The sequence below is a fragment of the Strigops habroptila genome, chromosome 3, assembly GCF_004027225.2.
Source record: "Strigops habroptila isolate Jane chromosome 3, bStrHab1.2.pri, whole genome shotgun sequence".
Lineage (NCBI taxonomy): Eukaryota > Metazoa > Chordata > Aves > Psittaciformes > Psittacidae > Strigops > Strigops habroptila.
This window is the reverse complement of record NC_044279.2, coordinates 63,103,719-63,117,045: the sequence shown is the minus strand read 5'-3', so window position 1 is coordinate 63,117,045 and position 13,327 is coordinate 63,103,719. Positions and strand designations below refer to the sequence as shown.

Genomic DNA, 13,327 nt, shown 5'->3' with positions numbered 1-13,327 from the left:
TATTAAAATCACTTCCTTTATAATACTTTTATCAACAACAATTGGCAGCTTCTAGAAAGGGTGCCTACACAAAAGATTTTTACTGGGAGCACATTTGTGCTAATGGCTTATTACCTTGTACATGCTGTATTTTGGTTTCCTGATGCAAGATACTGAACAGTAAACAGGTTTGGTCTGCATCATTGGACTGAAGGTGGAGAAATGTATTAAGTGAATACGCAATTGGCTTTTTTCATCTAAAGTGGTATTTAAAAGAATAAAAACACTGTTCTGATATACAGTACACACTTTACTTTCTGTAGTTTGAGTTGTTAAAGCTTCTGCTTTATTGAAACCACAACATCTCCAATGTCATAGGAGTTTTTATTCATTAAACAACAAATGGCTAAATTGATAATTTAGTCTGACAACAGCAGCACAGTGGAAGCTTTCAGAAGAATCAGCTAAATGTATAAGATTATACCCAGCAATCACTACAGACCTTCATTTTTGACATGATTTGTTCTAGGTACAGATGACTATAAACTACCTACTGCTAAGAAAATTATAAGAAGCTGCTGTATATTACGTGGAAAAAAGCCTTTAAACTACTTTGTAAGGCGAAACCTTGCCACAGTCCCTGTTTGTTTCCTTTCCCCACAGTCTCCCTTCTCACTGACCACTTTTCAATCTGTTTTCCTCAATTCATTTTATATGTAGGTAATTAGGAACATTTGAGGGGTTTCTGGATGATTTTTCTTTATTTACATTACATGAGCATAAATTTGAGCATTTTAGGAGGGTAGGAAGACGCAAGAGGGTGCGCTTAAAAAAAATCAAACCAGAAAATATGTTAAGCAATATAAAAATACGATTGTGAAACAGATCAACTTTTAGCCCTGGTCACTGCTTCTGCAGAATCCAGGCTGTCTTGATTCATCACCAGTCATGGCAGGTGACAGACACAGCAGATTATGGTTGGCAGAGGAGCTTTCTATATTTGAAAATCAAGGTTAGCTAATTTGTACCTTTCCATGTGGCTTAGAAAACAGCAACCCAAGAATAATAGATTTAAAAAATTATTGTTGTTATTGTTATCATTTTTGTCCTGCTAAACTTGGAGATTTGTACAGACAAAGATAAAATATGTTAAAGACAGGAAATATAAGTGGAAGCATTCCTGCCTGGCAAACTAGTACTGAGCAATGGTCACTAGCAGAACATTTTGCTGTGTGCAGACAGAGCATGTTGACACACACAGTGATGGAGAAGGAAACCTAAGGTAGACAACTAAAAGCAACCCAAAGAAATAGTCTCTAGGCCTCCATCAAAAAGATCAAAAAAGTGGTCTGATAGATAAATCTCTCTTCAATGTTGTCTTATGACATTACACTTCATTGGAGTTGTAAAGGTTTCCATTAAATACTTTAACTCCCAGTTATTACTTTAACAGCCAGTCAAGATGGAAGTTTGAAATACAGAAAAATGTGTATAATCGATCTTTGACCTATGTCAAATCTAAATTTATACTGTATCCTCTACATACAGATTTTAGATGTGTATGTGAATAAGATGATATAAAAGCTTAAAGCACTCAAAGAAATGCTGTACTGTTGCAGCTCTTAAGCATATCAACATTTCTTTATCTTTACATCAACTAAGATTGATAGAACGGTGAAGCTATTCTTTTCTCCATAACAGGATCACCCTCTTCTTCCCCATTTTGAGCGTATGTCCCAAAACACGTGTGCACATGGGAGTAGCATGGTATGTAATATTAAGCCACTATTTTCCCATTCCACTCTTTCCATTTACACCATAGAGTGGTGAGCAGTGACACTTTGTGGTAATGAGAGAGCGCTTTAGCATTTACAGCTCTATTAGTGTGTAATTGCCTTCTTCCCTGACAAAGCCTTTCAAAGGGTTAGTCGGTTTTGGTGCTCTCCTGCCTCAGATCTGTGGTTACCTACCACACATATGAATGCTCTGCTTCTCCCAGAATGTCCTAATGCTACTGGTAACATTTGCATGCATAGCTCTTGCTTTTCTGAAGAGCAAAAAATGCTTTACAAAAGCAGTGCATGCATTAGCCCTGTTCAGCACACAGGGTCAACTGAGGCACAGAGAAGTTGAGTGACTTGCCCAAGCTTACAGCAAGTCAAAGACAGAACCAAGGTCCCTTCTTTCCTGTTCCCCATCGCTGTTCCTGAACCAGGGGTTTCTATCCAGGCTACTCATGGAAAGCAGAAGAGAGATCTTTCTGGCTTCTAACTGAAAGACACAACAGAGGCTGGAGGAGAAAACTGAGACTGGAGTCAAAATAGATAATATGATTCATTCTTTCTTTGGCCACCCTCATGTTCATGGAAAACACAACTTGTTTATTGCACTTGAAGTAGATCTGGAAGAGCCTAATAGTACCTCTGACATCAACCGCTTTGTTATCCCAAAGGCATTAAAAGACTGTGGAAGGGAGTGGAAGAGAGACGTGCTCAAGGTTAGGAAGGAAGATAGTCCACAAAATAGGACTAAATTTAATTTGAAAAATTATGTGGAGCTATTTCTTCTAAGTAGTAGGAGTAGCTCAAGGAGTCGTTGCATTTCTTACTGCTCTTGTATGAGTCAAAGTCAAGTGTTGTAAGCCATGCTTATTTTTGAAAGGGTTCACAGCCAGAAACAAAACCACACTATTAACACCAGTCATTAGAACTAACTATCCATTTCTAAGTCAAACCACTGTGCAGTGTACTCCAAACCATACGCTAGAGGAATTACCCCACTGCATTACAAAGTTTCTTTCCCCATCCCCAGGAAAACACACTTTGAAACTGTGTGACAGGACAGGAAGAGCAGGGAAAGAAAGCCCTCGTCTTCGCAGAGGCAAGGGTTCTTAGTCTAAATAAAAACAAGAGCTCAACTTCATAGCAACATAGGGTATAGTGGGTTTCTTCTCTTTCTTTCCTTTCTTTCTTTTTCACTTTTTTCCCCCCTTAATGTTGTTTAAAATGCAGGCTGTTTTCCCAGCAAGCTAGATTACAGTAGCAAACAGAAAAGAATTAAATATGCATTCAACAACTTTTTGAACTTTCCTGCTTTCCTTTGCCAAACACCTGTAAGCTGTGTCAGGGGCATGAGCACTTAGGGACATCTTGCTGATTCAATAGCTTCATGGCTTTAAAAATAGAGGTCCACCTCTCCTAGAAAATGGACTGATTGCCAACAGTAGGTGTCAGCAGTGACTCCACCTCTGTCCGAAGGATTTTAATTGCTAGTATTGATGGGAAGAACCTGTAGGATGTTGGCATGGACAGCAAAGTACCTGTGCAGTCAAGTGTGGTCACTCTCACTTTCTGTGTCAGTATTTCAAAGTTTTGTCCCATCCACATCAGCATTTAAATTACCTTCAGCATTCACAGAGATGGGTAATTAATAACCAGTCACTGTCCTAGTGTCAGCTCAGGGTCATTTCCTTCATGTAAATAGACCCTCAGAGGGGGCTGTTTACAATACCTTCTACTTTCACTTTTTTCCAGGGTTTGCTGAGGACATAACCCTGGAAAACTTTATGGAGTTAAGCCCTGATTAAAAAAAAAGAAAACCACTAAAACAAAAAACAAAAGAAAAGAGAAAGAGAGACAGAGAGAGAGCCCTCAAATTTTAAGAACTTTTAAAAATGCATATAACCAGAAGCCCTCTCCCGTTCCCACCCCCCAAATTAAATGATTTCAGAAAAATAATATATATATATTTTTAATATATATATAAAATGAGATACCCAGAGGCACTGGTTTGCATTAAGGTTAATTTCCAGCTAAATTAATAATCAAATACAGGCATTTTGAATGCCTAAGGGGCACAAAAGCAGCACCCAAAATCTTTAACTTTTGCACCTTTTATAATATACCCCAAACCGGTCAGATTTGTTTTTCAAAATTTTGTAGTAAAATAAAAGTGCTCTTTAAGGAAAATCTATTCAATTAAACAGCAGATGCTTAACCCCTGAAAAATAGAGGCTTATAACAGAAATGCTGATAGACCCTTAACCACAGCATCATTAGCAGCAGGTGCTGCTAGAGTTATTAGTTTTCTAAATAGTTTTAATGTAAACAGTATTCTTAAGCTCTAAGTGTAGCATAATGGTTGGGATTTGCTCTTTAATGCTTTTTACTAGAAAGATACAGCTCATTTAAAATAGCTGGTAGATACGGAAAGCATAAATATACAGTAAGTTTAGACACTGATTGTACTAAATGCAACAATACAAAGAAGCAAACAGGAACACAAATGGTAACACAATAAAACTGTATTACATTTGTGCTTCAAATATTACAATACATTATATACAATAGTCCAAAATAAACATCTCATGCCAAATGACACAAAAAAACCCAAAAAACCTAAACCAAAAACCCCAAGAGCAAGCAAAAAGAATCCAGCTGTATGTACAGTACCTTTTTAATTAACATTCAACTCTGAACTGGAGCAATTTTCACTACATACAGATGCAGTCCGCCTTTTATTTCACGCAACCATTCTGTCTCTCTATATCTATGCTATTCAGTAGGTTCCTGTGTCATTTCTTATATACATGTTGAGCAAAAAAGATAAAAGAACATAGTGCTTTGTATTCTTAATGATGTGGCATCTGATCAGCGAACCTGGGGTGCATAACCTTCTTTCATTAAACCCTCCTCATAGTCTGTCTGGCACAGAATCATGTTGTTCTTCAGGAAAAACTTGTCTCCAACGCAAAATCTGAAATGACAATAATAAAGAGGAAAAAAAAAAGGAAGATAGTTACAGGATTAATGATGTGATATGATCTTACACATAAGGACTGTACTGCAAGTGTTCACGGTTTCGTTGTAGTGACCACGTGGCTCACACCTCTGCTGTCTGTCACAGCACACACAGGCACATGTGTGTCTTTCACGTACATGAAAGCCCAGCAGAGGAATTGCTCTGGTATCAGAATTAATCCTGTGTTTTCAACAAAATCTAGTGTATTCAAGTACTTTTGTTTCCCCAGCCAATGGCTTCATTCAGAGTTCACCGAAGACTGTGGGAGTCTTGGACCAGGTCAGGAGCACACAGACAAAACAGAATTAATATCCCAGGCTACTGAGTTGAGTGAAAAGTAAATCTCCTGCTTTTACACAAATCAGAAGGAAAACAAAGTGGTCGTGTGCTATAGAAAGCTCATCTGAAATATGCTGCATTTGTGCAGGCATAGGGTAAGAATTTCTTGTTATATTCTAGTTGGATATTTTACTAGAATTTATTTAAACTGATGGTTCTAAGAACTGTTTCTAGCATACACACAACTTTACGTATATTGTGGCACAAACTAGACACATACAGGCAGGTAGGCAGAGAAACCGTTTTCTTTTTTCCTGTAGGAGCTGATTATAAATTTAGTTACTGAGCTAACTGCTCCCCGTCTTGTGGTATCAGTATACCTACCTTGTCATAGTATTATGTGCATCAGAATGACCTGATTGCTACAAAACAGTACCTACGTATTTCATTTGATTTTCTCTGATGAGTAGGAAAATCATGTAACACTAATGCTCCTGGCTGGCTGCTGGCTTCAAACTTTGAGCAAAGTAGGATTTCCCAGCTAAACAGTATGCTTGAGTACAAGAAGGCTCTTCATTGACACCCCCCCTCAACTCTTCCCCCTGACAAAGCCGATTTTCTTGAAGATACTAGGGAGCAAGTGAATAGGGCCAATGCACAGAAAAGAGTTTCCCTAGTTACTGCCTTGGTAGGGTTATGTGCCTTTGTTTATAGTGAACTCTGCAGCTATAAAATATATTGGGAGGCACTGCTCGCATTATTCCAATTAAAATGAAAGAAAGTAACCTAAATGAACCCCATAACACTGATGTGAATAAATGAAACCAGCTTCTAGCAGCTAATTATGGATCTCACTGCATAAAGTATTGTTTAATATGTAACGGATTATAATGTCCTTTTTTGTATAATTTCCAAATGGTGACATCTTGGACACAATTAGGTCAGATATAAATGCTTCTGTTGTTTACGGTAGATTTAACAGCAGAGTAGCTATGGGAATAGCTGTATATGTATTTAATTGTAACAATTTAACCTTCAAATAGTGGTGCCTGCTGTAGTTGACCCAGTAAAACTACGTAAATGACACAGGTTGACCCGCCTGACCTCTGGTAGTGGTCTGTCTTTATCAGATAGTCAATTTCTAATGATGTTCAAGCAGAATTCTTGGTGAATTGTCACAGATTAAATTGTGTATGGAAAACAGTCCTTTAATGTTTTGTGAAGGTGGAGGTTTAAATGAGTAACAGTTGGACTGATTTACATTTGTGAAGATTGGAATGCTAGACAAACAGTGAACCCATTTATTTTCCAACTGGGTAGCTTTGGAAATTTATCCTTATGTTAGCTAAATAGATAGAGGGAAAATAGTGTAATAAAAAAAGTGGATTGAAAAGAATTAGCTCTGCTCTTAAAGGAAAATTGGTTTGTTTATTTGGGGATTTTTTTTTTTTCTGTAGGATTACTGCCTGCTGCTGCTGATGATTGAAAATAGAAATTATGGAATGATCCCAAAATCTTTAAGTTACTTATGGTCAAGACTCTTTTATAGAATTTACAGATTCCCGCTATCCTTCCCACCCCAGTCCTAGTACATTAGGCTACTAACAACACAAAAGTATTTTGAGTAGGTATATTGAAATGCAGAATTCTTGAAGCAAAGAAGTTCTGTAGCAGTTTCTCTGGTTTTCATCTTTAATATTTTTGTTCATCTACAACAATGCTGACAAGAAGTCTTCTGTGCATCTTTGCAAATTAGGTAAACGAGTCTTAACTAGTGCTAATATATAAAAGTGTTTTTCCCAAAGAAGTCACATTAAAAAAAAAAAAGAAGAAAAAGAAGTCCTTCTCAGATGAACATACAGATTAATACGGACTAAAGCAGGGGAAGTTGTGTATTGTGACACACCATCTATTACAGTTTGTCCATGGATTACTGATAGGGACTGAGTGTGAGATGTCTGTCCAGCTGTGCCCACAACATCAGAGGGATATTACACAGCAGGGCATCTCTCCTTGTGGGTCAGGTCCTCTGATTACCCAGCAGAAAGCACTAACTCTGAACTATGAATGTTATTTAGCTACATATTCTGTTGTGTTCCAGCATAATACAGAGCTTAGCAGACTAATTTACTTAAAATATTTAGTAAATTAATAATATGCTGCTGTAATGCAATTCACTTGCATAGTAATACTTGATATTTGATATTGCTTGCATCAAAACACTGGCTGAAGGATTTTGTTTCTCAGCCCTCAAAGAAGTGCCAGGGTTTGAATTAAACTGCAGCAGCTACACAAGGGAGTCAGGATGCCTTTCCCAATAAAAAGTGTCAATGCCTTTTGCTTTTGCTATTTTAATATGTCAAGCTAGAAATGCTCTACCTATGTCTACATGGCATTTGACAGCTTTATGCATGAGTGGCTTTAAACATACACAGTTCCACAAATCATTTACCTTCCAAGTGTACAGCTGCCTTGTGGAGAGGCTGCCAGTGGCCTGTCTAGACACGCTTGGCTGTGTGGTAACCTGTGGGGTGGGAGTCTGTCTGCATGGTAAGACACCCTCTGGGTTCATATGGGGCTGCGTTTGCACACTGGGTTGATCCCCTGTGCCTTGGGGAAAACCTGTTACTTGCAATACTTAAAGTTCAAATTCTGAAACCATTTTCATATTGTGCAAGTTCAGCGACCAAAGCACATTGACAGAGACTGATGCTGAAGCTTGTGTGTGCCCCTGGGTATTAAATGTGTGAATTACGCACTCATTAGGTGACAAAGAAGTAAGCATCAGGTGAAAAACATATAAATGTGGCATGCTAGTTCCCAAGTACAATGAGATAAGGGAAATGGACAGATGAATTGTGACAAATTCTGTCCATCCACAGAATTGACTTATTTGACTCTCAAAAGCAGATTTAACCTCTTCTGAAATCAAAGATTTACATCTTACAACTACTTCAGGTTGATTTTGAACACTCAAGAATTTAAACCTAGCTCAGCTTTAACATGGGAGAATAAATTCAAGCCTAGCCTTTGACCTCTGGCAAGTGTTGTGTGTTTTTCATTTGTTGTTGTTTTTTGGGTTTTGTTTCTGTTTTTTTTATGGAATTGGTATAGTATTTAAATCACTATTTGGGCTCGTGTATCAAATGGAGTCTAAGAGCATATTAAGATGCCATTGGGTTAGGAGTATATAATGAGGCAAGACTGTTACTCTTCTAGCAGGCAAGATGAACGAGTGAAAATATACAATAGGCTGCATTAACATGCCAGATTGGACTTACCACAATAAATTGATAATAGTACTTTTGACACGACTGTGACATTAGTAGAATGACCATTATAATTAACTTACATCCTAGAACTCCTGTCATATTTTACAATGGCAAAAGGAAGGCCATTTGTATTACAAAATGACCTCTGTTATCACCTTGTTTGGAGGGGGAAGGTGTGCCTAGACTGGTCACAAGAAGTATAAAACTTGCATTTTGAGAAATAGCTATTTATTGTTCAGAACATGTGTTAAAGGAGATCTCATTGCTGTCTGTCATCTTTTCTGATGTACCACAAGTGTCAAGGTACCAAAGACTTCTTAAGAAAGCAAGAGAAATATTTCTGTGAATGATGATGGCTGGGTGTGAAGTGTCTCCTCTGGTAATGTCAGATCTTTGCTGTTGTAGAAAAAAACAGAAGCTGGAAGCATTTAATTGATTTCTTCTAGAATAAAGCAAGCTCAGACTTGCCACACCCATACCTTTCCCCTCTGCTTTGTGCAATCAGTGATGTAACTTGCCCTCTGCTTTTCCTCCTCTCGTTTTTTTTTGTAAAACTCCTTTGAGTTTCCAGTATAACTCAAATTAATGTTAATCTAAATGCACAACTAAGGGAACAAAGCCTCTCTTTTACATCACAGTTCATCAGTCCACACTTATAGTTTACCAACCCTAAGGTTCTGCCAAAATGTCCATTTATTGTCAAAGACTGGAAAATGGGAGCTGTGCCTGGGTTTGTATATTTTCACCAGTTTGCTAGGATTCACACAGAAACCTAAATCAGTGTAAGACAAACCTCAGCTTGGCATCCTATTAATTTAGTATTTTTTTAAAGTAGGTATTGAAAATGTATAAATTTTTATTCTAAATTGAGAGACATTGAATGAAAATAAGCAGTATTCAGGTCTTCGGAATTTCTAAAATGACCATTCATGCAAAAATCCAATGTTGGCATTTGAAATAAGGGTGTCCTTGGCATTGCATTCCCTCCCTCCCGCCTGACAGAGAACAAAGGTAGCATTGTGTAGGCATTTTACAGTTTATACTGGAGGTAAGTGTTTACAGCTACATCAGGACAGCGATTTGAATGAGTGTATAACTATTTTCAGTCCAGTTCCCATTAAAATAAAGGCTATTTTGGATAGAAAGAAAGAACAGTTGATTTAAACACCCCTCGGTGATAGCAGATGGGGCTTTTAAGTCATACCCTGAGTTGACTTCAAACATCAGAGAGAAAATATCGCAGAAGTATGGAACAAGCTGCTAAAGCAGCCGACAGAGAGTGAAAGGAAGGACATGAATACTCCAGAAAGTGGGAAAGCCGAAGGCAGACTGACATCATCGCTGTAGTCAAAAGCGTCAAGCAAAGACTCAGCTGAGCCCACTCGCAAGATTTTCCACTCCATTTTGTTAGTCACACACATGCAACTTGACAAAGTGTGAAAGGCAGTGTCTGTTTATAAGTTTATTTTTCCAGCTGTTTCCATTTTTCCCCCCTTTAAATTTAATGCAGAAATTAACTGTACTGAGGCTACTGCCAATGTGAGGTGAAGTGCTTTTAAGGAGAAGTTTAATACGTCTACAGAGAAAAAAAAGGAACACTCACGCCATTGAGATGACTGTCACTGAGCTCTGTGGGTATTTAGGAGATGGAATAACTTCAAATTAGGAGTAAGCTGGACAGAAACATGAAAGATAAGGGGGTGCTAAAACCTTTAGGCTAGGAGCAGAGCTTAATGTTCACACAATCCCTACAGCTTTAAATATCAGTATCAATAAAAAATGGGGAAAGCGTGTCAAAACTGGCTGGAGGAACAACTGGATCCTAGAGCTGAATAGTTTTAACAAAGTGAAAACACGAGACAGTGCCTATTTGGTACCAGGGGACTAGGTTTGGTGGCTCAGGAGATGTCCTTCAGTCCTGTTTATGTCTACAGTCCTGTCTACAGTCTGTTTTCCCAGGATACTGTATGTGAGATAATGCATTTTTCTTCTCATTTTGAAAATACAGCTTTCAGGAGGACCATAAAAGGGGACAGGCACATTATGAGGTAGTTCAGAGGTTGTTCGTGGCCTGAACAGAAGACCACTGAAATCAACAGGGTCTAACTAGCAGCCATGCTGAGACTTGAACTGCATGGCAAGTTACAGATACTCAAAAATAATAAAGCAAACAGTGAAGGTGTACATAAAAGCAGAAAAATCACCAAATCTTTCACAAAAAGCAGTAGGCAAAACCAGGCAGGCCTCTCTCTCACTAGGCCAGGACCAGCTATTTAAAGGGTAAGGAATATGTGAATCATACCATAGTAAGCCTGAAGAACGGCCCCCCTCAAGGATTGGTGAGATGTGAGTTATCATAATTATTAGCTGAAGGGACTGGAAGAAGCAACCAGGTACAGAATATCAGAAGAAATTCAGTGTTGGAAAAGACAAAGTAATGCAAACCAAAGAAATGATTTAGTCTACTCATGAATACTGCATATATTCTGCTAGGAAAAAAACTAAATGGTAGATGATAACTGAAAATCTGAAATATGGAACCAAACAGAAAGCATTATGTACTTTGTGGTAATACTCCAGATATGTTGTACTTTTATTGGTATACAGAATGACTCAAAGCATTTAAAATTTAATGGGGAAAGAGAATGTGAATGTGGGGAATAAGGTCAAACATACAGGTCTTGCAGTAGCTGGTGAGCCTTGCTACCTCCACTGGTGATTTTTGGACATAGCTGATGTGTTTGTAAATAAAAATATTCTCTTCAGTACATTCTGCATTAGAGATAGTGGCTGGAGTGAAAGAGCAGACCTAAACCCCCTCAATAATATTATTTTGCATACAAAGCGGAAGCATGGAATAAATAACTAAAGTTAAACTACTACCTTATAAACTCGTCCTCACTCAGAATCTGCTGTTTGGTTTTGATTAGCTTAAGCAGAGGAAGAAAAAAGGATCCTGAGAAGGGCAAGAGAAATTATTAATGGCATGGTGACTGACAAGAGTATTTGGTTTAAAAGAAAAGAGAAAGAGGTTTCATAGCAGATATTAGAAAACTCCAAAACCGGTGATGGGTCAGGTGTCCAGCATTTCTGGGTTTTATTTTTACACAAGTAATGAAAACCCAGACATTTAAAGCTACTTATTAATGAAAGAATGGTCAGTGGGATGCTTTGCCATAGGAACTACAGAAGAGCTATGTTGGAGCGCCCATGAAATAGGGTTTATTATAAAAAGCAACAGAATTAATTCTTCAGAGTGCCACTAGCCCCAGGTTGTGAGGAAGAAAGGTACCCTACAGGCAGATTGTTTTATTAGGCTCCACGAGAGCTATTGCAATATAATCAGGATTAGGGCCACTTTTGAGAATCTCTGAAATTCTTTGAAACTTCTGGAAATGTTCCCTATTTTGACTAGAATAACTAGATCGTATTTCAGGTAAATCAATTCTTTTGTTCCCAGCCTAAGACTCCTGTAAGACTATTCCAGCAACCCTTTGCCCAAACTACATGCAAAGTAAAAATCAAATAAAAGACTAGATTGGAGGCTCAGGAATGACAAGCGTAAGAATTATTAAATATCCCTGGAAAGCTCTGTTTCAGAAGCATCTAACAGCACTTTTCCAGGGGGATCAGTGGCCTTAGGGCACAGTGGTATATATTAGCTGCAAAGTGAAATTGTACACTTGTAATGGTAAAAGAGGAATATTAAAAATAATCACAACAGCTTCACTTTCTGGTGGGGAGGGGGGAGAAAAAGAAAGTCCACTTCAGCAATCCAAGAGTGCTAACTATGATGAAAATCTTTTGCACTCTAGGTAACAAACACTGTCTGCTTTGCTTGACTGATGAAGATTAGCTGACTTCTTACATTAAAGAAGTTTGTCTTCTATGGGCTGAAGTGACAAGACAATAACTAAGTGCTAATTGTGCATAACCAGCACTAAAGATATGCAGCCCCATTATGGCATGTAATAAATGAAGCGAACAACAGAAATATATTAGGCACTTTAATAATGATACTAGAACCATGGTTTGAAAAAATAAAGGGATGCGAAAGGTTTAAGAAATGAGACCTAGGAGTGTGCGCGTGTTTTACTTCAGTGGGTACTACAGGAGGCTTTGCCTGCCCTGCTTAGAATACAGCCTCTTAGTTCCGTGGCAAGACAAAATTGATATAAGACTTCAAATAGCATTAGAACCTATAATTACTTTGCATTATTATATAGTTTAAGCAGTGGTTATTACTTGCCTGGTATTTTAATTTCCCATGCAACATGATGAAAAAGGTCAATTTGGCTTTTTTTAAAGAGCATAATTGTACTGTGCTACACTTATTAACAGCTGCACATTTTATGGTCCTTTAGGGATGTTTGATTTTTAAATGACTGCAGTGTTACAAAATAATACACTGTAGGACAAGGTGAGTTAGCAAAGCTTATTTAGAGCTGTGTCTAACTTTGTCGTGTTAAGACTATTATCTTCCTAATTTTTTGTTAATGTAAATCTTGTGATTCTTCCCACTTGAAAATGAAAAAAATATGAATGCTATACAACATTCCATGATCTAAATAGGATCATGTAATAACTGAAAAATAACTGAAAATAATAGGCACATTAAGGAGCAGACATAATTGGTTCTCTCATTTCCCAAACCTTATACAAGTCACTGGCAAAACTGCTAGCAGCTCTTGTGAAGGCAGAAATGGAGCTCTCAGTTAAATCTCTGGCAGGGTTTGGCTACCATGCTGAATGTAGTTGCTGTAAGTTCAGCTGCATTCAGCTCTGAAAAATTAAATTGTTACAATTTTACCATTTTTTACATTCGTTCCGCAGCTGTAGCATATGGGTGATGCTTCAGAATAGTGTCAAGTTTAGGTCCTTGGGATTGTTATAACCTGCCATTAGGATATGGAAATAAAAATATGGCATAAAAAATCCAATGCTGCTACAGAGAAAATGGTAGGAACAATATCTTTAAAATTTAAGTGATTACAGCT

At 37.8% G+C, this 13,327-nt stretch overlaps 1 protein-coding gene across 5 annotated transcripts in view; it reads right to left on the bottom strand.

Annotated features, from left to right (window-relative positions):
• Window positions 1–302: 302 nt before the first annotated feature.
• Window positions 303–13,327, bottom strand: part of LMO3 (LIM domain only 3) — a 64,269-nt gene continuing 51,244 nt past the window's right edge. For all 5 annotated transcript variants that reach the window (XM_030478887.1, XM_030478889.1, XM_030478886.1 and 2 more), the window contains one exon: window positions 303–4,734. In XM_030478887.1, coding sequence (XP_030334747.1) covers window positions 4,629–4,734 — 106 coding nt within the window. In that variant the 3' untranslated portion in view covers window positions 303–4,628. The remainder of the gene's footprint in view (window positions 4,735–13,327) is intronic.